The following is a 25,568-nucleotide window of genomic DNA, read 5'->3' on the forward strand; positions in this document are numbered from 1 at the left end:
TCACTCTTTACTTTAGAGGGGTATTTCACTCTTTACTTTAGAGGGGTATTTCACTCTTCTTTAGAGGGGTATTCACTCTTTAGAGGGGTATTCACTCTTCTTTAGAGGGGTATTTCACTCTTCTTTAGAGGGGTATTTCACTCTTTAGAGGGGTATTTCACTCTTCTTTAGAGGGGTATTCACTCTTTAGAAGGGTATTTCACTTTAAAAAAACACTTCTTGAGTTATCTTCAGCATCTACTCTGGCTTTTGTTGAACTTTATGTCAGTCACCAGAACCAGGTGACTAGTTTCAACTAATCTAAAACATGGCTAACATGACTTTCATATAGGAGGGGTCTGATAAAAAATGAATATCAAATATCTAAATATTGAATCAAACAGCCTGGTGTGCACACAGAAGCCGGAGTGGCGTTAAAAAATGAACCCCAGGAGTGTTATAAAATTAGAAAAAGTGTTCAAATGTTTACTTGCATTCATTGCACAAACTCTTACTTCAAAGACACAGATATGGTCAGTTGTTTTTGTGTGTGCGCACACATTATGTGTGTGCACATTAAATGTGAGTTGCCCTGGCATGTCTGACTCGTGCACAGAACTGAGAAATGTAAATTATTGACTCGAGTGCCTCTTTAGAAATCTTGATGAAACGCACATTAAAAAAAAAAAAAAAAAAAAAAAAAGTTCACAGGGAAATGTGGCACACTACCTCAAACCTAGCGAATGGCTCACGGCTGCACAATTATCACTCAAAATAGCACTAATTGTTTAGACTCGTAATGACTTAGAGCCCGGCTGATATGTCGCTCAATATTTGACTTTATTACGTCGCTATGGGCCAATAGCAGCCAATAACGCTGGCATGCCATTAGAGGTGAAACATGTCAGAATGTAGATTTGGGAAATAGTCTGAATACGGCATGACTGGTTATAATTATCCGGCGCGTCAGTTAAAATGTTCTCAAATAGAAAATCACGTTTTTCAAAATGATTTGAAAAATGTTGGCAGTTTTGGCATGGGCCGGGCTCTATAGTGACGTTAACACAAACATGGCTTTTCAAACCTTGTTTTCCAGCACTTTACAGATCCTAGAACAATTTCTGGATTATTTCAAATGATAAGGACATTATGAAGCATGTGATATGACATATGAGCACCATTTAATTGTACTTCGTAAACCAGGCTAGTCTTTATCTCCCCCCCCCCCCCCACCCCCCCCATGTGACACATATCGAAAGTGTCGTTTTCAGAGAAATGTTTATTTCAATTGGACTGTTCAGACTCTGATCAATTGAACTAACTTAGTATACTTTTAAATGTTTTTTATTTTCTTCAATATTAATTAAATATAATTAAAAAGGGGGGGGGGGGGGGGGGGTTGCCAATTATTTGGGGGCCGACTTGCAACATCCTTCCAGAAGGTTGGTGTGAACTAAAGTTATAAAAGCACCACGTGCAGCCCTACAGTATTTAGCCATATCAACCACGAAGGCCTACCTCTGAATCATCTATTATAATGTAAGACATTACAGTAGAACGAATCCATTATAATGTATGACATTATACAGTAGACATCATAACAGTATACTTGAATTAAAACTGACACTTGTGTCGTTGAGTTTTCGGCACATGGCCAACACTGGAAGAAGCTGCTGAAGAAATGTAATTATTTTTGTACAATAAAATGAATTCTTCTTGAACAGTCTTGTTTTATTTCGTCGTATCGAATTGTTATTTTACAATAAGCCAAGATGTTTCATTTCTAACAAGGTTGTGTGGCTGTACTTTACACTTTACAGTACTTATTTTTAATTATTGCACAAGGCATAAAGGGCCACTTCTTTCCGTTCATATTGGCGAGGACCTGTAATGCTCATTACAAGATGCTGCTTCTTGGTGGAATGAAGCAAAGCAACGTGATGTGATTTAAAGGACAACTTTAGTTTTTTTCAACCAAGGTTCATGTTTTAGGTCGTTATTAGGGAAAGTAAAAGATGAGTCTTATTTTTTATTTTTTCATTTGCTGCTTTCTTTCGTTTTAGGGATTTTAGCTCTTTTTGACAGGGGGGCGGGGGCATTCGAGCATGGGGCTAAATATGTATTATTTTTTTTACAACATTTTATGGTGATTTATTTTTGTATTATTTACTATAGTCCTAATAAACCCCAGGAAATTACATCTGGCCACAGCAGATCACAGGATCTACTGAATGTGAAAGTAGCCTACTGGGGGAAGGCTTATACTGTGTGTATAGGCTCAATATGTCAGTTTGTCACATTCAGTAGATCCTGTGATCTTTTGTGGTCAGATGTAATTTCTTGGGGTTTATTAGGACTATAGTAAATAATAAAATAATAAATCGCTATAAAATACATATTTAGCCCCATGCTCTAATGCCCCCGCCCCCCTGTCAAAAACTGCTAAAATCTCTAAAACAAAAGAAAGCAGCAAATGAAAGAAAATTAACACTCATCTTTTAGTTTCTCTAATAACAACCTGAACCAACATGAACCTTGGTTGAAAAAAAAACTAAAGTTGTCCTTTAAACGTTTTCTTCATTAGAATTATGTTTAAGGCATTATACTGTTTATGCTGTTCTGCATACTGCTGACCAGGTGATCACAGACTGTTCTGCATACTGCTGACCAGGTGATCACAGACTGTTCTGCATACTGCTGACCAGGTGATCACAGACTGTTCTGCATACTGCTGACCAGGTGATCAGACTGTTCTGCATACTGCTGACCAGGTGATCACAGACTGTTCTGCGTACTGCTGACCAGGTGATCACAGACTGTTCTGCGTACTGCTGACCAGGTGATCACAGACTGTTCTGCGTACTGCTGACCAGGTGATCAGACTGTTCTGCATACTGCTGACCAGGTGATCACAGACTGTTCTGCGTACTGCTGACCAGGTGATCAGACTGTTCTGCATACTGCTGACCAGGTGATCAGACTGTTCTGCATACTGCTGACCAGGTGATCACAGACTGTTCTGCATACTGCTGACCAGGTGATCACAGACTGACGCTTTAACATTTGCTTTTGTGAAAACACGAGACCATTTGGGGGTTTCTGGCAGAAGTTTCTGAACAATGAATGAATGCATTCTATTCCGCGACATTGACCAAAATTAAGACACTCTTCATTCTATTGCTAGTGTGACCACTTCAAAATGATTAATAACCGGACAATGGCCGATCTACAAGCTCACACCACGTCACGCTGTTTCCACATGTCGCTCCGTTGTGTCTAATCTGCATCCCCGTCGTATGAGCATTGACCATTTGTATTCGAAGATAAGATAAATTATTACAATGAGCATTACCAGGGGAACAATTATATGAAGGTACAATTTTAAATGGGTGCTTTTGGTGTTTCAAGCATTATGTTATGATTTAGCTATTGAAAAATAGCAGACCTACAAGCTCACGAACTTGTAGGTCTGCTATTTTTGAAAAATCAAAGAACGACTGACATAGAAAAATAGCTTTTTCAGAAAACTGTCAGGATTTAGAAGACAATTACAATCGTTTCCAGGTCAAAATGAGTTAAGTGGTTAATATCTTCGGCGACCTTACCAAAGGACAAAAAAAAGGAAACAAAAGCGTAGAAATCATTTCAATAATCTTTATTCCTTAAAAAAGTCAATTGGTTTATTTTTTCCTCAAGATTTTAAAGAAAACTAGAAACCAACAGTGATGGTATTTAGGTGGCCTCCGGGGGGCAGCAGTGTCCAGCCCGGAGGAAGAAACAACCCAACAGGAGCAAAGAGAAAGAGAGAGAGAGAGAGAGAGAGAGAGAGAGACGATGATCAACAGCAGGGAAGAGAGAGAGAGAGAGAGAGAGAAAAAACCCTTTGGCAAAAAAAAAAGAAAGTCAATTAACGAGATTTAGGCAGCCTTAACATTAATTCCAAGCCCGGTTTTGAAAACGCAGCCGCACGACAGAAATAATAGCGTAAGAAATGTATTATTATTTTTTAGTCCCACTATTTCTGCCGTGCGTGACCGTTGGCGACCGTGAATTAATCGTCCGTTCGTTAAGATTACGACTGGCGTTCACCCCAAAAAAACCACCGTGTGTTGGGTTTTTTTTGGCGAGCAACTAAATATATATATATCTGGCTTTTATTTTTTAAGTCACATGGCGAGAAGGCATATTCCAATGTTAGTCAATCAATATTTTAACCGATGGATTATTGATTACCGATTAGCCACGGTGGAGAGGAAGCAGCAGCGTCACACACATGGAATGTTTGTATAAAAAAAGAAAAACTAAGAAAAAGAAAGACAAGGAGCCAATGAGAGGAGAGAGAGAGGGGGGGGGGCCTTGTCTTATATTAACACGTGACTGATGTATCGTCACCGATTGGACTGGCGGGTGGTTTGACCAATCAGAAGGCAACGTTCTGCTGAAGCCCTTTTCTTAAACTATGAGGGGGGGTGAGAGGGAGGGGTTCTAGGGCTCCTGCTGCTACTGTGTTATATATATATATATATATATATACATATACTATGTGTAGGTGTATATATATATATATATATTTAAAGGGAAAAAAAATAAACTTGATCCAGGTTGTCACGGTTGCGGCAGGCTTTAGTCGGCCTCCTCTTCATCCTCTTCGTCAGATTCTACATGAGGAAGCAGAGAAGGATATTAACGTGAAGCCTTGAATAGATTCAGATTCTACATGAGGAAGCAGAGAAGGATATTAACGTGACGTCTTGAATATTAGTGATGCACCGATGTCATCGGCCGCATAGCGGGTAATCGCCGATATGCCGCTAAGCGGCAAATACATCGGTATCTGCAAATAAAAACCCAACCGACTGCAGAAGCCGTAAGCATACATTTTGCGTTGGCTATATGTTTAGCGTTGGTTGGTTATCTGCAGCCTAAGCTGTAGATTCTGAATTCATTGTATTGAAGATGTCGTATCGGCATCATATGCCTCCATGTAAAGTCTCATTGAGAACTCCGAAAGCGCTATAGGAGATATTATGATACGGTCCGGTCCTGGGTTAACCCATTTTCAAAAATAGCAGATATACAAGCTCATAGCGCGCCACCGAGTGGCGCGCTATGAGCTTGTATATCTGCTATCTGCATGTTATGCTTTAGCTATTGAAAAATAGCAGATCTACAAGCTCATAGCGCGCTTGTAGGTCTGCTATTTTTGAAAAATCGAAGAACGACTGACATTTTTTAGAATCTGATCTCAGGTCAGAATGGGTTAATCAGACCAGTGCGTGTCCAGCGGGAAACCTCGTGTGAATCTGATCTCAGGTCAGAATGGGTCAAGGTGTTGCTCTCACCTTCCTCGGCGTTCTTCAGCCATTCCACAAACTTCTTCATCTGCTGCAGGAAGACGCTCTTCCCTTTAGACGTCATGTTCTGCGTGCCGTCCGTGTACCACTTCAAGATGGCTTCCTCGCTCAGCACGTCGGCTGTGGAGGACACAAACACAGCGGTGTCAACGAGCACCGCGACAGAAGTAATAATATTCATTTAAAAAAAGGACAATATCAGAGATGTGTGTTCTCAATGAGTCTCAGTTAGAACATTCATTAGGACAACATCAGCCACCAGAAACTTGTTTTCAATGAGTCTAACATTCATTAGGACAACATCAGCCACCAGAAACGTGTTTTCAATGAGTCTAACATTCATTAGAAGGACAACATCAGTCACCAGAAACGTGTTTTCAATGAGTCTAACATTCATTAGGACAACATCAGCCACCAGAAGCAGAGACGTGTGTTTTCAATTAGTTAAAATGTAGTTTGAAGATCAATGGGTTTATAGAACTCTGCTAAAAGGGCAAAATGTCTTAATTTCTGACTTCAGCATGCATCTCGTTTGGAACAAACACGCTTCTAGAGAGACATAAGACGAGGTGAGAACGGAAGATTATGCCTCCCGATCTTGGTGGTTAACGGAAGGCGGGGCTTTTCAGAATACACTGCCTCATCTGCTGGCACTCTAGAGACATTATTTTGAAGAATTCCCAGGAAAAAAGTGTTTAGAAGGATTTAGAAGGCTTTTTTATTTTTTAGATGGAACAAAATGTACTCTTGACCCTAGATGACTTTCTATTTATTTGATGCATTACCTTGTGTTTTCTTGCTTACTGTAATTAACCCATTCTGAACGGGAACCCATTTCGGTGTTAGCATCATGTTATGCTTTAGCTATTGAAAAATAGCAGACCTACAAGCTCATAGCGCGCCACTCTGTGGCGCGCTATGAGCTTGTAGGTCTGCTATTTTTTTTTATTATCGAAGAACGACTGACATTTTTAGAATCTGATCTCAGGTCAGAATGGGTTAATCAGACCAGTGTGTGTCCAGTGGAAACCTCGTATGAATCTGATCTCAGGTCAGAATGGGTTAAGATCCCCCTGGTGGTGATCAAGAGTTACTACAGGGGGCGCCAAAGCTTTGTGTGATAGGAACCTTTTTTTTATCAACTACTTGAACCCTAGCATTTCCTATTTTGAGGGGAACTTTAGCCAAGAAATAGCCGATGTACAAGCTCACAACGGCTCACGCTGCAAGTCGTTGTGAGCTTGTAGATCGGCTATTTTCAAAGAAGTTTGGCGCAAACCAAGTGCAAGTTTCCCCCAACTACACAAGAAATGATGTACGATGCAGTAGGGTGTCCCTCCTTTGGCTCTCACGACCTTGGCCTTAACCCATTCTGACCTGAGATCAGATTCTAAAAATGTCTATTACATCCTGACAGTTTCATTATTAACCCATTCTGACCTGAGATCAGATTCTAAAAGTGTCTTTGATTTTTCAAAAATAGCAGACCTACAAGCTCGTATCGCGCCACTCGGTGGCGCGATATGAGCTTGTAGATCTGCTATTTTTCAATAGCTAAAGCATAACATGATGCCAACACCAAAATGGGTGCCCGGTCAGAATGGGTTAATGTGAGAAATATAGCAGTTCAGTACCTTTGTAGAGAAGGACGACGATTTTCTGGAAGGAGTTCATGAAGTGGATGTTGTCGTAACAATAGTCCTGGATCTTGTGCAGCAGAGTGACCTCAGACAGACCCTGGGATGTGAACTCCTTCAGCAGAGGGCTGTATTGCTGCAAAGACCATGGGACCTTTTAATACGGTAACAATAATATGCATAACTCCTTCAGCAGAGGGCTGTATTGCTGCAAAGACGATGGGACCTTTTAATACGGTAACAATAATATGCGTAACTCCTTCAGCAGAGGGCTGTATTGCTGCAAAGACGATGGGACCTTTTAATACGGTAACAATAATATGCGTAACACCTTCAGCAGAGGGCTGAATTGCTGTAAAGACCATGGGACGTTTTAATACGGTAACAATAATATGCGTAACTCCTTCAGCAGAGGGCTGTGTTGCTGCAAAACAATTGTGCCGTTACAAAACAGGTGGATGTGGAATGATTTACAACAAGTGCTTCCAAACTAAAATAAAATCGCTGCAATTAGTTAATGAACACAAACAGGGCTCCAGCGTGCAACTTAATAGGTCGCATATGATACTTCTTAACGTGAGAGTTAAAATGTAATGAAGTCGCACGGGTGAGACTTGCTGGAAGGATGAGTGGAGGGGAAAAAAAACATCCCGCAGTGCTTTGCCCGATCCATTGATAAACACAGTGGACGTTGGCCTGACGCCCAGTGTTCCATCGTTCACCAAAACCCACCAATAAGCCCTTCAGACTTGGATGGTCAGAGCGGCGCGATTACATACAAAGTCACTGCAAAGACGAGAATTGCACAAACGGGCGCAGCGCGACCTGCCGCGGTACAAACTGGACGAACCGAGGCGAATATGTATATATATATATATATATATATATATACATACACACAGGTCTGAACGCAGCTTAACCGACACAAATTAACTAATCTTTCTCAGCTGGACAATTTCACTGGAGCACAGCGTGCATATCTAACTGCATGATGATCAGTCATCTACGCAGACCGCCGACTCCCGACCCAAGCACTGAGTGAGGAGGTAAACTCGTTTGATTAAACAAAATGTGCCACGAAAAATAGCTTCCAAAGCTTGTTATTCTTGCATCGAGGAGGTAGCCTGTGTCCATATATGATGATCGGCCAACAAAAGACATCTCCCTCCCAGTGAGTGAAGAGCACTGATGCCTGATTTATGTAATTTGGTGTTTGAAACTTTAACTAAATATTGTCTCTTCATATTATACCCTTTCACGACAGCCCGAGAGTACAAATATAATTTATAAAAAGGCTACTACAGTGACGTCTGACTAAATGACGTTTTTTATTTCTTTTGTAGGCTACTCAAATAACAGGACCTTTCCTCTCCATGGAGGGGTTTTGTCATTTACAGATGGATACCTTTAAGTGTTTGATGGCTTGTTCTGTGACGAGCTCCTCCTTCTTGTTCCACTCCACACAGCTCATCACGCTGGTCCAGATGATCCCGATCATCGACTGCTCCGAGATGTTACACTTCTTCATCTCCTCTCTGCTGTACGTGATCACCTACCAGGAAGGAGGGGGAAAAAACCTGAGGATTAACATTAATCTGTAATAATTCTACAAAAAACTGGAATTAATCCATCTGTAATCGATCTACTTTGTAGATAGATGAATTAATGTTAATCCTCGTCGTAGATTCTACCATAGACACAAAGATGTGCCTCTTAGATTCTACCATAGACACAAAGGTATATGCCTCTTCCGGGTCTGGGTTAAAGGGAAGGCAAACTTTCCTGAGATTCCTTGCGAAGCATAAGCTTCCGGGTACGTTAACGGAAGGGGACGTTCGGTAGGCAAATCAGAGGCGCGACTCCCTCTTTCCCAGCGGGAAACGAAATGTAAACGGAATGATCGGAATGGACTCGGGAGTCAACGTCAGCGTTTGCAGTCATGTACCTCTTTCTGGGGGTCTCCTCGGGCGATCAGTCACGTACCTCTTTCTGGGGGTCTCCTCGGGCGATCAGTCATGTACCTCTTTCTGGGGGTCTCCTCGGGCGATCAGTCACGTACCTCTTTCTGGGGGTCTCCTCGGGCGATCTGCTCCTGCAGCTCTTTCTGCAGTTCCCGGCGTCCAGCGATAGACTGCTGGCTGCGGGCGAAGTCGGACAGCTCCTTGAGGCCGGCGTCCGCAAAGTACTTGGAGAAGTGTTCACAGCTTCTCTTGTTGGCCGGGAACAGTTCCTGGTTCAGAAAAACAAAGCCTGGTTAGTGCACAGCAACAACTGCCTACTAATTAACAGCTTGATGCCTAGCAACCTAGAACCATTCGTACTTTGGCGAAGAGCACGAATTAGCTTAATCACAGAAAACACCGTTCTGACATCCAGGTACGTCAATGGCAGTTAATGCGTTTCTGATGCCTAGACGTCTTACCAAATAAAACCAGGGGGTGCCTAGGACGTCCACAGACGTCTTACCAAATAAAACCAGGTGGTGCCTGGGACGTCTTAATAAATGCTGACTCACCATCAGTCTGTTGTCCATGCCTACTTTACGCAGCATGGCGGCCACAGAGTTGATGTCCTTCTCGTTGATCCACGACTTGAACAACTTCACCGCAAAGGCTGCAGAGACGCCTGCAAGACAACATATATTATATTATATTATATATATATATATATATAATACACATCTCACTACTGAAGCCTTTATACCAGAGCTCAACATGTACTACTGAACCCTTTAGAAAGGCTGCAGAGACGGGTAGGTCTGCCATTTTAGAAAAACCTGTGAAAATGTGGCGTAAATCTTTGAATATATATAAGTTTATAACTCAAATCTTTGCTTCTGGGGGGGGGGGGGGGGGGGGTTCCTGGAACAGCATATTTTCAGATGGGTCGGCAGCCAATTACATATATTTTTGGGGGTCCTTGACATGAAAATGTTTGAGAACCACTGACATAGAAACATGGGTTTACTTTTTCAGAAAACTGTCAGGATTTAGAAGACATTTGTAGAATTGTCCTCCGGTCTAAATGGATTAATGATAATCATATCCATCATCGTCCCATGCCCAGTGAGAACCACTGATGTACGCGACATAATTCAAACAAAACCGTGTGTGTGTGTGTGTGTGTATATATATATAATATGTGTATATTCTCACCCTCCTTGACGAGGTTTTCGTTGAACAGGCTGTTGATGATAGCTGCCGATATGTTCCCATTGGCCAGAAGGATGCCCGTCAGCATGGCCAGCTTGTTGCGTTCAGACTCCGTGAAGCCTTTCAGAAACAGCAGCAGCTACAAACAACAACAACACTTATTTATCTTACAGCAGCAGCTACAAACAACAACAACAACACTTATTTATCTTACAGCAGCAGCTACAAACAACAACAACACTTATTTATCTTCTGCATCGCTGCTTTTCAACCCTTTTCATGTCAACGTCCATTTGATGACATTTGTCTCTCAGACAAAAAAAAAACAATAGGCCTGTGATTCATTTTATTTTAACCCATTTTGACCTGAAGTCGAAATTTAAAAAGAAATCTTCTAAATCATGACAATTTTCTGACATTTTAACGATTAAAAGAAATAGCAGACCTACAAGCTCGTAGCGCGCCACTCGGTGGCGCGCTATGAGAGTTTGTAGAGCTGCCATTTTTCAATAGCTAAATTATAACGTTAAATGATAGTGTTTCAAACACAAAAAGGGGTTAATTAGACAGACAGAACTCACCTTCTTTATCTCCTCCTCAAATCCCTTCTCCAGGTACTTGTAACGCCTGATCAGTTTGTTAAAAACCTACAAGACATCAGAGAAAACCAAGTTAAACTCCCTACAGCAGTGGTTCCCACACTTTTATGTCGCGGACCCCCAAATCGACACCAATTAGCCCGTGGACCCCCATTTGAGGAGATATGCCAGGGACCCCCACATAAGAGAAGATTTCTACGGCTCTAGCAGTGATTCTCAACCGGTTTAATTTCAAGGACCACACGCCTTAGTCTACAGGCCCCCCATTTAATGGCATTTCTATCTCTGAGACGCCCCCAATTTAAATTGTAAAAATGTACACTTTATTTGTACACTCCCGAGTTAGACCCATACGTGTCCGTTTAGTTACAAACTATCATTTAGCTGGGGACCCCCTGGAACTCCCTCAAGGAGCCCTGGGGGTCCCCGGACCCCTGCCCTACAGAACATGTCAAATTACTGAAGCTTTGACCAAATGCAGTGCAATAGAACGCCCAGCAGCGGGTTAAGGACAAAGACATGGGAACCCAGACGGATAACACCAACTACAATGAAATATAGTAAGACATACCCATACGATAAGCTTGTATTTAATACATTCTGACATGAGATCTGATTCATAACGAGGTTTCCACTGGACACACACTGGTCTGATGAACCCATTCTGACCTGAGATCAGATTCTAAAAATGTCAGTCGTTCTTCGATTTTTCAAAAATAGCAGACCTACAAGCTCGTATCGCGCCACTCGGTGGCGCGATATGAGCTTGTAGATCTGCTATTTTTCAATAGCTAAAGCATAACATGATGCCAACACCAAAATGGGTTCCCGTTCAGAATGGGTTAATACATAAGCTTGTATTTAATACATCATTAATTTAAAAACGTGTACCCGAGCATAAGCTAGCTCTGGTCCATAGCCTTCTACTGCTTCCATTCTGCCCTGCAGTCTAATAAGGCTATGGGACTTTTTCGGTTTTAAATCTCAAATCGAAAAATCAGACCAGACTCTCCTCTTTGGCGTAAATAAAAAGAACGTTTTTGCTACTCGCCAAAACAACGGCGGGTTGTGTCATTAGAAAGCCTACTTTCCTTAGTGGACGCACTCTGAGCCCCCCACCACACGTATAAACGGTACTTTTTGGCCAAAGGGGGATTTTGTTTCCACCGGGAAAAAAACACTTTTAGTTACTCCAATGCGCCTTCTACCGATACCGATACCGATTGCCCAGAGAACTGCCTCATTCCTCCGGTGAAAAAAATCCCTTTCTGGCCAAAAAGAACAGTTTATACGTGTGGTGGGGGGGGGGCTCAGAGTGCGTCCACTAAGGAAAGTAGGCTTTCTAATGACACAACCTGCCTTTGTTTTGGTGAGTAGCTAAAACGTTATTTTTATTTACGCATAAGCTTAATGTATAGATAATAATGTATTTAAACGTGTACCTGAGCATAAGCTTTATGTATAGATAATAATTTATTTAAACGTGTACCTGAGCATAAGCTTTATGTATAGATAATAATGTATTTAAACGTGTACCTGAGCATAAGCTTTATGTATAGATAATAATTTATTTAAACGTGTACCTGAGCATAAGCTTTATGTATAGATAATAATGTATTTAAACGTGTACCTGAGCATAAGCTTTATGTATAGATAATAATGTATTTTAACGTGTACCTGAGCATAAGCTTTATGTATAGATAGTTCATTTAAACGTGTACCTGAGCATAAGCTTAATGTATAGATAATTCATTTAAACGTGTACCTGAGCATAAGCTTAATGTATAGATAATTCATTTAAACGTGTACCTGAGCATAAGCTTTATGTATAGATAATAATTCATTTAAACGTGTACCTGAGCATAAGCTTTATGTATAGATAATTCATTTAAACGTGTACCTGAGCATAAGCTTAATGTATAGATAATAATGTATTTTAACGTGTACCTGAGCATAAGCTTTATGTATAGATAATAATGTATTTAAACGTGTACCTGAGCATAAGCTTTATGTATAGATAATAATGTATTTAAACGTGTACCTGAGCATAAGCTTTATGTATAGATAATAATGTATTTAAACGTGTACCTGAGCATAAGCTTTATGTATAGATAATAATGTATTTAAACGTGTACCTGAGCATAAGCTTTATGTATAGATAATAATGTATTTAAACGTGTACCTGAGCATAAGCTTTATGTATAGATAATAATGTATTTAAACGTGTACCTGAGCATAAGCTTTATGTATAGATAATAACGTATTTAAACGTGTACCTGAGCATAAGCTTTATGTATAGATAATAATGTATTTAAACGTGTACCTGAGCATAAGCTTTATGTATAGATAATAATGTATTTAAACGTGTACCTGAGCATAAGCTTTATGTATAGATAATAATGTATTTTAACGTGTACCTGAGCATAAGCTTTATGTATAGATAATAATGTATTTAAACGTGTACCTGAGCATAAGCTTTATGTATAGATAATAATGTATTTAAACGTGTACCTGAGCATAAGCTTTATGTATAGATAATAATGTATTTAAACGTGTACCTGAGCATAAGCTTTATGTATAGATAATAATGTATTTAAACGTGTACCTGAGCATAAGCTTTATGTATAGATAATAATGTATTTAAACGTGTACCTGAGCATAAGCTTTATGTATAGATAATAATGTATTTAAACGTGTACCTGAGCATAAGCTTTATGTATAGATAATAATGTATTTAAACGTGTACCTGAGCATAAGCTTTATGTATAGATAATAATGTATTTAAACGTGTACCTGAGCATAAGCTTTATGTATAGATAATAATGTATTTAAACGTGTACCTGAGCATAAGCTTTATGTATAGATAATAATGTATTTAAACGTGTACCTGAGCATAAGCTTTATGTATAGATAATAATGTATTTAAACGTGTACCTGAGCATAAGCTTTATGTATAGATAATAATGTATTTAAACGTGTACCTGAGCATAAGCTTTATGTATAGATAATAATGTATTTAAACGTGTACCTGAGCATAAGCTTTATGTATAGATAATAATGTATTTAAACGTGTACCTGAGCATAAGCTTTATGTATAGATAATAATGTATTTAAACGTGTACCTGAGCATAAGCTTTATGTATAGATAATAATGTATTTAAACGTGTACCTGAGCATAAGCTTTATGTATAGATAATAACGTATTTAAACGTGTACCTGAGCATAAGCTTTATGTATAGATAATAATGTATTTAAACGTGTACCTGAGCATAAGCTTTATGTATAGATAATAATGTATTTAAACGTGTACCTGAGCATAAGCTTTATGTATAGATAATAATGTATTTTAACGTGTACCTGAGCATAAGCTTTATGTATAGATAATAATGTATTTTAACGTGTACCTGAGCATAAGCTTTATGTATAGATAATAATGTACCTGAGCATAAGCTTTATGTATAGATAATAATGTACCTGAGCATAAGCTTGCATCGTCTCCAGGTCTTCTTGTGCCGTGAAGAGGCAGAACTCTGTGCGGGTCATGTCATCAGACAGAGTCCCACCTGGAGCTGTTGAAACACACACACACACACACGTTTGTATTAAACCCTTTGTGGATTATGTTATACTAATCCACACACAGCTGCAGGACATGAGACTAATTAATTAGATCTACAGAGAGAGGAGTGTGTGTAACGCCAGGGCTCCACTGGGCGCGTTTGGGCGCGTTGCGTCACGCGTGCGTGCGTCAAAAAACGAACCGGTTCAATTTTATGGTGACGGAGACGCGACGCAACGCGGGCAGTGGAGCCACCCTCCATTGATTAAAAGGGAACATTCCCGACGCTGACGGAGACGCGACGCAGACGCGATGCAGACGCGACGCAGACGCGCCCAGTGGAGCCCTGGCGTAAGTGTGTCTGCATCAATTTAACAAAAGGTGCAGACGATCAGAAATCAGCAGAGAGACAGACGTTTGCGCTACGGAGTAAAAGAAAAGTATGGGTCAGAGTCCACTTCAATTCGGCATAGAGTAGCGGCTACTGTATGCCGAATATAAGTGGACTCTGCCCCAGACTTTTTTTCCTCTACCTGAAAATAAAAACGTCTGAGTTTCCTCACAGGTTCAACCAACTATAAAGCTTTTTATAGCCATAAAACAGCAGCACCAGGAAAATGTACCTCCTTGTCTATCACACACACACACACAAAATGCCTAGCATAAACATAAGTGAGACAACTACTCCCCCTGCTGACATAAATGTGTCACAGCACCAGGCAAGAAAAAGTGACTGTTCACATACATTTATGCAGGTGGACAAAACTGTTACTTTTCAGGCAACCTGATTTGACCATGTGTGGATCCAATGTCGTTGGTTCATTAGTAACAAGCCGTCGTTTTTACTTATTAGTTCTATATATATTTATAAAACCCACAGACACTTTCAACAAGGCCTCGCTCTTTTGCAAATATTTTTAGGCACAGATCAAACATTTATTTCCCCTAAAATAAATAGCGGAAAAGTAGATCGACAAGCTCTCTGCACGATACTGTATTGGTATCGGCGAATATACCAGTTCTAACCAGCGATCCGACACAGGGGTAAGGGGGTTGACACTATGCCAGTCTAACCACCGATCCCACACAGGGGTAAGGGAGTTGACACTATGACAGTCTAACCACAGATCCCACACAGGGGTAAGGGAGTTGACACTATGACAGTCTAACCACAGATCCCACACAGGGGTAAGGGGGTTGACACTATGCCAGTCTAACCACTGATCCCACACAGGGGTAAGGGGTTGACACTATGCCAGTCTAACCACTGATCCCACACAGGGGTAAGGGGTCGACACTATGCCAGTCTAACCACCGATCCGACAGGGGTAAGGGGGTTGACACTATGCCAGTCTAACCACCGATCCCACACAGGGGTAAGGGGTTGACACTATGCCAGTCTAACCACAGATCCCACACAGGGGTAAGGGGTTGACACTATGCCAGTCTAACCACAGATCCCACACAGGGGTAAGGGGGTTGACACTATGCCAGTCTAACCACAGATCCCACACAGGGGTAAGGGGGTTGACACTATGCCAGTCTAACCACAGATCCCACACAGGGGTAAGGGGTTGACACTATGCCAGTCTAACCACTGATCCCACACAGGGGTAAGGGGTTGACACTATGCCAGTCTAACCACAGATCCCACACAGGGGTAAGGGGTTGACACTATGCCAGTCTAACCACAGATCCAACACAGGGGTAAGGGGTTGACACTATGCCAGTCTAACCACAGATCCCACACAGGGGTAAGGGGGTTGACACTATGCCAGTCTAACCACAGATCCCACACAGGGGTAATAAGGGGTTTGACACTATGCCAGTCTAACCACCGATCCCACACAGGGGTAAGGGGTCGACACTATGCCAGTCTAACTACTGATCCCACACAGGGGTAAGGGGTTGACACTATGCCAGTCTACCAACCGTTCGCACTCAGGGGTAAGAGGTTGACACTATGCCAGTCTAACCAGCGATCCCACACAGGGGTAAGGGGGTCGACACTATGCCTGTCTAACCACAGATCCCACACAGGGGTAAGCGGTTGACACTATGGCAGGTAAATAAAATGTCGGGGCATGTGGAGTTTGCTTTCAAGTTGCCCAAACTGCAAGTGCACATATGAGTGAGGAGTCTGCTATAAACACAACACGAGATATATAGCTATAAAGAAAACACGAGATCACTGCTATCGTTATTCGCCAACAGAAATTGTGTGATCGGGAACGAAAAAAGTGTATGGGGACATTCCTAGTCGCAACGCGTTACCAGATCTGCCGTTTTACTGCAGTCTAAAGTGGGCCGTGTCACTCAAATTCTTAAATCTTTTCACAAGCTCCCTGTCCACTTCAAAATACTGTTTATAAAGCGCTGAATGTTGGTTTTAAATACTGTTGATTTATAAAGCACTGAAAGGCTAAAACCTTAACCCATTTAGGCCTGACATCGAAATTAAAAAAAAATCTAAATCCTCCAGTTTTCTGAATTAAATATTTTCACAAACTTTCAAAAATAGCAGATCTACAAGCTCGTAGCGTGCCACTTGGTGGCGCGCTATGAGCTTGTAGATTTTTCAATGGCTAAATTATAACATGTTTAAAAAACCAAAAGGGGTTACCGGCCAAAATGGATTAAATACTACTAAGCCATTTAGGAAGGGGAACCCCTTTTGGTGTTTTAAGCATTATGTTATACTTTAGCTATAGAAAGATAGCAGATCTACAAGCTCATAGATCTGCAAAAAGAAAAGAAAAAAGGGACCCAGTGCTATGTCCCTGCGACATACTAGACAACATCAAGCTGCCTCACGCTACAGAGACAGGCTCCTGCCCTATGGGCCTCATAGGGCAGCAAGGCTTACTTACTACAGTACAAATGTTTATTTGTCTGGCCTAAATGTTAGGCATTTTAATGCCCTAACTTTTAACACCCTTAATAAAGGCATTTTAATGCACAACATTAATGCCCTAACATTTAATGCCCTTAACCCATTTTGGGTGGGAACCCTTTTTGGTGTTAGCATTAGGTTATGCTTTAGCTATTGAAAAATAGCAGACCTACAAGCTCCTAGCGCGCCACTCGGTGGCGCGCTAGGAGCTTGTAGGTCTGCTATTTTTGAAGAATCGTGAAAATATTTATTTCAGAAAACTGGAAGATTTAGATTTAGCCCCGAGGTCAGGCCTAAATGGGTTAATAAAGGCATTTGAATGACATGCAAGGTCTAGGGACTCTACGAGGTCTAGGGACTCTACGAGGTCTAGGGACTCTACGTGTGCGTGGCGGCTCACCCAGCATCCCGCCGGCCACCAGGATGTCGAACAGTGTCTCTGCATAGCGACGGTAGTCGAGCTTGGCGCCAGAGGCATCGAGGAACTTCGCAACCGCTTCCAAATCAGAGCCAGTTTGATTCAAGCCTTGCACGATACTTTCTTGAAACTGAGTAGGGTCAAATCTCTCTTTTTCATCTGCGGGGAGAGAGAGAGAAAAGAAAAAACACAGGATCCAGTGAGATCACCATTCATTCCTCCCAATTATGTAGGTTCAGATTTATCTCAGGCTCGTTAAATCTCATTTATTTGAACCCGAGCAAGACCGATAAGACAGAAAGTGGGAAGTTTGATCTCATCTCAAAACCAGGACTGGTTCAGACTCGTGTCTGACGCACGGTTCAGTTAAAAAAAATGTAACCACCTAATAGTTGGGATCGTTTTAACGAATCCGAATCCTTAATGGTTCTCTTTTAGCATTTCTATAAGACGGGGGTTTTGTGGACCACTGTTGGGGTCTGTGGTTCCTGACCATTTATTTAGTCATGTAGGATTTGTTGATTTAAAAAATATATATCTGTCCACTAGTTGAGAAAGGGTGAACGGAATGACCTGGTGACCTATGACTATTCATGTATTTACTGACAAGTTGTAGGTCAAGAAATTCAACAGAAAAAGGGAGTTAGAATCTCAAGAGGGGGAAGTGTCTGGTTGAGTCATTAGTAGTCATCAATGGACCATTAGTTGAGAAACAGTGGGATGCACAACAGTGGTCCCCAGGTTGATTCTAAGTCAGGGTGGCGGTCCCTCGTTCACAATCACTGATCACTGATCACCCCTGCTATAGCGTCGCAGTCCCTCCCCCTTTCAGAACGACGAGTGGCCCAGGAAATGATTCTGCGTTCATTTTCTCCATAGGCTTTTCAAAAAGTATTTATTTAAAGACGGTTACGCCGCGGACAAAGCCAACTCGGATCGTGACAAATCATGACAATAATTACAATGTTTTGGGCCGATCAAATAATTAGTAAGAAGTAAGAAGAGAAACAAAACAAATAGTGTTGTCTCCTGCCTTTATTTTCTTCTTTCTAATTATTTGATCGGCACAAAATATTGTGTTTGTTGTCATGATCCGAGTTGTCTTTGTCCGCGGCGTAAGCGTCTTTATATAAATACTTTTTGAAAAGCCTATGGAGAAAATTAATGGAGAATCATTTCCTGGGCCACTCGTGGTTCTGAAAGGGGGCGGGACTGCGACGCTCTAAAGGGGGTTCCAAATGGACCCATAGATGTCTAACTCAGAGGATACAAACGGAACCCACGGGTCCATTTGTATTTGGTACCCTCTCAGAGTTGGTCCTTGAAATAAAACAAGTTTTAGAACTACTGGTATTGTGGTCGTATAGCAGACGTGAAGTCCACATACACAGCTCTGACAGTCACATAAACAGTGTGATGAAAGTTTAGTCAAGGAGCAGTTGAGTCAAGTTGTATTTTGAATATCAGAACTTTGCTCAACGGGTACAGGCTAGGAGCTACACAGGAATGACTCTGAACAACAGACATCTATTGACATGTAGTGACAGGAGACATCTATTGACATGTAGTGACAGGACGCTATCAGAATAAAGTGGGAATTCACACACGGTATAAACACCAACACACACAGATCACAAACCTCTTTTCCTCGTTTTGAAACGCTGGCCGGTTAGCGTTGGCTTTTGCTGCTTTTGATTATTCATAAAAGACACCCTGGAAAAGAAAGAACAAAACAGCCCATTAGCATTCACTTACTGTATGTGGTTTCTAACAAAACCGTCCATTAGGATTCACTGTCTATATGTGGTTTCTAACAGTCAACATTTTATTATTGCACAGCTTGGTTGAACGCTCGATTCTGGTTGGCTTCGTGGACGGCAGACATATTGGAAAGAAATGCACCCTCCTATTACTTCAAGGCTCTGTTCCATTCTGGTCAAACAGAGTCAGTGTTAATGATGCTAATGAAGGCTCTGTTCCATTCTGGTCAAACAGAGTCAGTGATAATGATACTAATGAAGGCTCTGTTCCATTCTGGTCAAACAGAGTCAGTGTTAATGATACTAATGAAGGCTCTGTTCCATTCTGGTCAAACAGAGTCAGTGTTAATGATACTAATGAAGGCGCGGTTCCATTCTGGTCAAACAGAGTCAGTGTTAATGATACTAATGAAGGCTCTGTTCCATTCTGGTCAAACAGAGTCCGTGTTAATGACACTAATGAAGGCTCTGTTCCATTCTGGTCAAACAGAGTCAGTGTTAATGATACTAATGAAGGCTCTGTTCCATTCTGGTCAAACAGAGTCAGTGTTAATGATACTAATGAAGGCTCTGTTCCATTCTGGTCAAACAGAGTCAGTGTTAAAGATACTAATGAAGGCTCTGTTCCATTCTGGTCAAACAGAGTCAGTGTTAATGATACTAATGAAGGCTCTGTTCCATTCTGGTCAAACAGTGTCAGTGTTAATGACACTAATGAAGGCTCTGTTCCATTCTGGTCAAACAGAGTCAGTGTTAATGATACTAATGAAGGCTCTGTTCCATTCTGGTCAAACAGAGTCAGTGTTAATGATACTAATGAAGGCGCGGTTCCATTCTGGTCAAACAGAGTCAGTGTTAATGATGCTAATGAAGGCTCTGTTCCATTCTGGTCAAACAGAGTCAGTGTTAATGATACTAATGAAGGCGCGGTTCCATTCTGGTCAAACACAGCATAGCGACTAAAGTTAAGTTAAGTTAAGTAGTAAGTAGCCCAAATTCTTTCCATTATGGCTGCTTAGAGCCCACTGGTCAATCACTGAATTCAGCCGTCTTTTTTTCGATGCTACCAATAAACAGACTGACGGAGTGGAGATATTAGACAGTCACAACACACCTGACTCAATCCCTGAACAAAGAAACGCCTGGGGGTCCCCTGGGGGTCCCCTGGGGGTCCCCTGGGGGTCCCCTGACCTCACTTTGAGATCCACTAGCATCTCAACAGATCCATTTATTCTACACGAATTTAGCAGCACAACAAGAACACGCCGTGTCATGGATCTAAAGTAACGCACAAACTTCCAGGTTGTCTGGTACTCATTGGTTCTGGTACTCATTGGTTCTGGTACTCATTGCAGGGAAGTTACTGAATGGTGTTATAGCATCATGTCATGCTTTAGCTATTGAAAAATAGCAGACCTACAAGCTCATAGCACGCCACTGAGTGTCGCGCTACGAGCTTGTAGGTCTGCTATTTTTGAAAAAATCAAAGCAACGACTGACACAGAAACATAGCTTTCTCAGAAAAGTGTCAGGATGTAGAAGACATTTTTAGAATCTGATCTCAGGTCAAAATGGGTTAAGTTAGTAAGCTGAATCATGTTTGATCACAAAAAAGGGTAATCTAAATCTAATCTGCAAACCCCCCTCTACCTCCCATCACATTTACACCCCCCAAAGAATAAGCCACCAACACCTGTGTCTTTCACCTCAGACGCTGTGACGTGACAAACAGAGCAGAGGCTTAACAGAATTAAATTAACTGAATTTAATAGCATTTCCATCTATTGGATGCATTTCCATCTCTTGGATTTATATTGTAAAGTGTATATTCTAAAAATCAATGTTAACTTAACTGTGTACAAATGGGTCCGTCTTGAGTTACAGACCCAGAATAGAAGCGATTTCACTAGTTGAAATATTGCTGCTTTCCATTGCAAAAGCTTTAAGCCACGCTATCCTTACTTGCAAAGAGCAAAGGCACAATTCTTATGTTTATTTTAAGTTACTTCTCTGCAATGTGACAGATTTCACATCCATTAATTCCCTGCCATGTACATACATAATTGTACATACATATAACCAACTGTAATTCTCCCTTCAGAATTTTTCAATCGTTTGGTTTCACATTTGCGTCTGCAATGTAAACACGTGTCTTCTCATGCCAATAAAGCCCAGGCTTTGAATTTAAACTGCATGTCTTTCTAGCAGGGGGGGGGGGGGTATTGGAATTTGGAACAACAGGGTCTTAGTTGAGAAAGGGGAATCACTGGGAAAGAAATAATAATAATCAAGCTTCCTCAACATAAATATAATGTAACATGTTCCCAAATGTAATCTTTGATTATAGGTCGTTATTTTTGTGATGCGATTACATCCCCCCTCAGTGATATGTAGGCAGTCAGACACTAGCTTCTCAGTGTGAAAGCTGTCATTTTCTTCCAACAATAAGCAGCCAGCCAGCAGGTCAGCCAACCATTTTGTCTCCACTTTAACGACTTCTTCACTCAAACATCAACTTAGAATCTTTGGTGGATGATTCACAGATTTTTTTATATTTAAAAAGAAAAGCCAGGACTACAGCTTTACTAGGTTTGCAGTGCACTTAGCACATCTGCTTGTAGAGCTGCCGATTTAAAAATATATATACATTTTATTACATTTCTCGTATTAGCCTAAGATTTAGACTCTCGTAGATGTAGTACCATGTCCCTGTGGACCCTGCAGACGCAGCATGTAAAAATGCTAAATATAAGGTGCTTACCCTCTTTCCCCAAATGTTAGAGAGGCTCCAGATGTTCTTGTGCAATGTATTAATCTGTAGTTTTCAATAAAGAAGTGTTTTAGTCCCGTAAGTGACCGAACGCCATTTCCCCCTCCTTGTATACTTCCCGTTTACGTCGAGCGTAATTCGGGATGCGCCTGCTCACTCGTGCCATTGGCCTTCTGGGAACTTCTGACAGAATCGGCCACTTGCTAGATTAAAACACTTCTTTAAAGAAAACTACGGACAAATGCATTGCACAAGTCGTCAGGCGACCCCTCTAACATTTGGGTTAGCACGAGGGTAAGCACCTAATTACATTTGCATTTGTAGTACAGAGTTGTTGTGTCTGAAATGGTGTCTGCAGTGTCAACAGCGAAGAGGGACTTAAGACTCTCGTAGATTGAAAATGTCAAAATCAATTAAAATACTGAAGCTTTAGAATAAAGACGTGGATCTTGATTAAGTGCATTTTAACCATTTTGGCATCATGTTATACTTTAGCTATTGAAAAATAGCAGATCTACAAGCTCATAGCGCGGCGAACTTGAAGGTCTGCTATTTTTTTTGAAAAACCGTGAAAATGTGGCACAAATCTTTGAATATATATTCTTTCAGAGCCAAAGTTTTTAACTCAAATCTGTGCTTAGGTCCCTGGAACAACATATTTTCAGATGGGGTCAGCGGCCAATTACATATTACATATTTTTGGGGGTCCCTGACATGAAAATGTTTGAGAACGACTAACATTTGTAGAATCGTTCGCAGGTGAAAATGGGTTAAAGCCTGATTTATACTGGAAAGCGTGTGGCCGTTGTCCAGCTCCATATAGCAGATCTACAAGCTAGATCTGATGGCATGCAGCATTAACTCAAGCATTAATCGTGATATATCGGTTGTGGGAATGATGCTTTGAGCCAAACCACACATTATGAAAGAAAACAAAGCTGCATAAAGGCCTGTAACCATTTACACATGTTCCAATATACACACACACACACACACACACACACACACACACACTTTGTTTTTAACCCATTCTGACCGGGCACCCATTTTGGTGTCAGCATCATGTCATGCTTTAGCTATTGAAAAATAGCAGATCTACAAGCTCATAGCGCGCCACCGAGTGGCGCGATATGAGCTTGTAGGTCTGCTATTTTTTTTTTAATCGAAGAGCGACTGACATTTTTTAGAATCTGATCTCAGGTCAGAATGGGTTAATCAGACCAGTGTGTGTCCAGTGGAAACCTCTATGAATCTGATCTCAGGTCAGAATGGGTTAAACATAATTCCACAAAATACAGCCCAATCACAGAATGATGTCATCAGCGTTCAGTCATTGTAAAGACTTTTGTTAGCATGATGCCAAACTCCTGCTGCAGGCCTCTACAGTCCATACGGTCGTTCCCCCCCCCCCCCCCCCCCCCCCCCCACACCCTCTCACACTGCCGACAGCAGTAGTTCCCAAACGTTTCCATGTCAAGGACCCTCAAATTGACACCAATTAGCCCACGGACCCCCATTTGAAAAGATATTCCATTCCAGGGATATTCCAGGGACGAAGAGAACATTTTTACGGCTCTAGAAGAGATTCTCAAGCCGTTTAATTTCAAGGACCCCCAGTTTGACACGCATTAGTCTATGGACCCCCATGTAAGGGCATTTCTAGCTCTGCAACCCCCAATTTATATTGAACCAAGTACTGCACCCTCCATTTGTACACTCAGAGTTACAGACCCATGAGGGTCCATTTGGTTCCAAACATATCATTTAGCTGGGGACCCCCTGGAACTCCCACAAGGAGCACTGGGGGGTCCCCGGACCCCACTTAGGGAACCACTGGCCTACAGGCTTTGCTGCAGTGAATAAAATCTACAATATGCCTCCATCTTATGTTTTATATAAGAACAGATAGTTTAATGACACTACATTGGTCATAGATCTGATTGATGTCTGTCTGAGCAGCATGCCTCCACTCTATGCGGTGCATAGGGTCATTCTGTTGCCGTAACTGACCAGCACGCGTTTTAAATGTTAAGCATGTCTTCCATCCGATTAAGTGAATCATACACTGTAGGTTACGCAGTCTATAATATCCATCTCTTCACCCATACAATGCATCTTGTGTGGCAGTGGGTTTAGGGGGGGGGGGGGGGGGGCAAAATTATGATATAGCAGCATCACAATCAGTTGGACCACTTCAAACCACATACAACACCGGCTATTTGAAAATTGAAATATCCGTTCTTCAAGTGAAGCTTGCCTTGTTGTAGGCAGGCCATTTCCCCTTCTTGTCGAAAACCCCCTAATCTTGTGGAGACAGTGGAGGACCCCCCTAGCCTATAGGACCAGAGCTAGGGGGTCCCTGGCACCGCCACCGACACCAACACACATTGCTCCGGCCGGGGTTTCTTATTGGCATGCACCGGTAAATACTTTGAGTCACCCACAACGAGAAATTAACATGGCTCCATTGAAGTGTCGTCCATTTGACGTGTTTTTACCATGCTGCCTAGTGTAAACCATTACAAAACAGTCCATACAGTATGAAATACACATTTTTTTACATATTTGTCACCTCATGCGAAGGGTACAAAAAAAAACCCATTATGTGAACCACCACGCGCCGGGCCCCGGCTAGGCTAGCTGGTTAGCTCGGCCTGCTAGCTAAGATGGCTATAGTCAGAAAAGCGTCTTTGAAAGATAGCTATGCCGACTATACCAGAAACACAACCAATGAAACACCATCGTGTCCAAAAGAAACAAGAATGGAGCCAATAAATAAAGCATTAATATTCACTTCAGCCATTAATAACCAACCCCCCCCCCCCTGGAATCACAGTTAGAGCACCAACTAACTAACAGCGCGAGCCGGCCAGGTGGCTATAGCTAGTAGCTGGCATGCTAACCGAGGCTAACGTGATGGAGGAGGGGGGGAACAAAAGACGTCATTTTTTAAAAGGCTTATTTGTGGCTTTGTTTTAATTAAATCGACGCGGAGGCTTTTGATTACGACGCGTTCTTTCTTTCATATTAAACGCTTTATTAATGTGTCGGTGTGTGTTTGTCAGTGAGGACGGAACGCTACCTTTTAGCTGCTGATAGTAAATAGTTTAGTTGGGGGTTGACGTCCGACGAGGAAGAGGACAGAGTGAATGCTGCTGCTTCTTCTTCCTGCTGTCTGTCTGACTGTCTCACGTCTCGGTCGGTCTGTCTGTCTGGCTGCTCTCTCCACACGAATCACACGATGCTAACGATGCTAACTGTGGCTAGCCTTCTACTGCACTGTCTGTGTCCAAGCGCATGCGCACTACTGCTGCTGCTGCAAGGGAGCGGTGTTGCCAGATCTTTCGAGAGAAATCAGCAACCCGGTATTTTTATTTATTTAACCAGGTATTTTCTTTTTATCAATTCATTGATTGATTGATTGATTGATGCAGTATGTATTAACAG

The 25,568-nt window shown here is 41.6% G+C and overlaps 1 protein-coding gene across 1 annotated transcript; it reads right to left on the reverse strand.

Moving 5' to 3' along the window:
• Positions 1 to 3,619: 3,619 nt before the first annotated feature.
• bzw1a (basic leucine zipper and W2 domains 1a) lies at positions 3,620 to 25,359 on the reverse strand. Its single transcript, XM_083758640.1, has 12 exons — positions 25,204 to 25,359; positions 19,231 to 19,304; positions 17,574 to 17,750; positions 14,196 to 14,290; positions 10,704 to 10,769; positions 10,126 to 10,261; positions 9,486 to 9,595; positions 9,030 to 9,200; positions 8,376 to 8,522; positions 6,968 to 7,106; positions 5,322 to 5,453; positions 3,620 to 4,637 (listed from the first exon to the last, which is right to left on the reverse strand). Exons 2-12 carry the CDS (start codon positions 19,292 to 19,294, stop codon positions 4,603 to 4,605), a joined length of 1,272 nt encoding a protein of 423 aa, XP_083614766.1. The 5' UTR covers positions 19,295 to 19,304; positions 25,204 to 25,359; the 3' UTR covers positions 3,620 to 4,602.
• Positions 25,360 to 25,568: the final 209 nt, after the last annotated feature.

The sequence above is a fragment of the Protomyctophum parallelum genome, assembly GCF_964188405.1.
Source record: "Protomyctophum parallelum genome assembly, chromosome: 23".
Classification (NCBI taxonomy): Eukaryota; Metazoa; Chordata; class Actinopteri; order Myctophiformes; family Myctophidae; genus Protomyctophum; species Protomyctophum parallelum.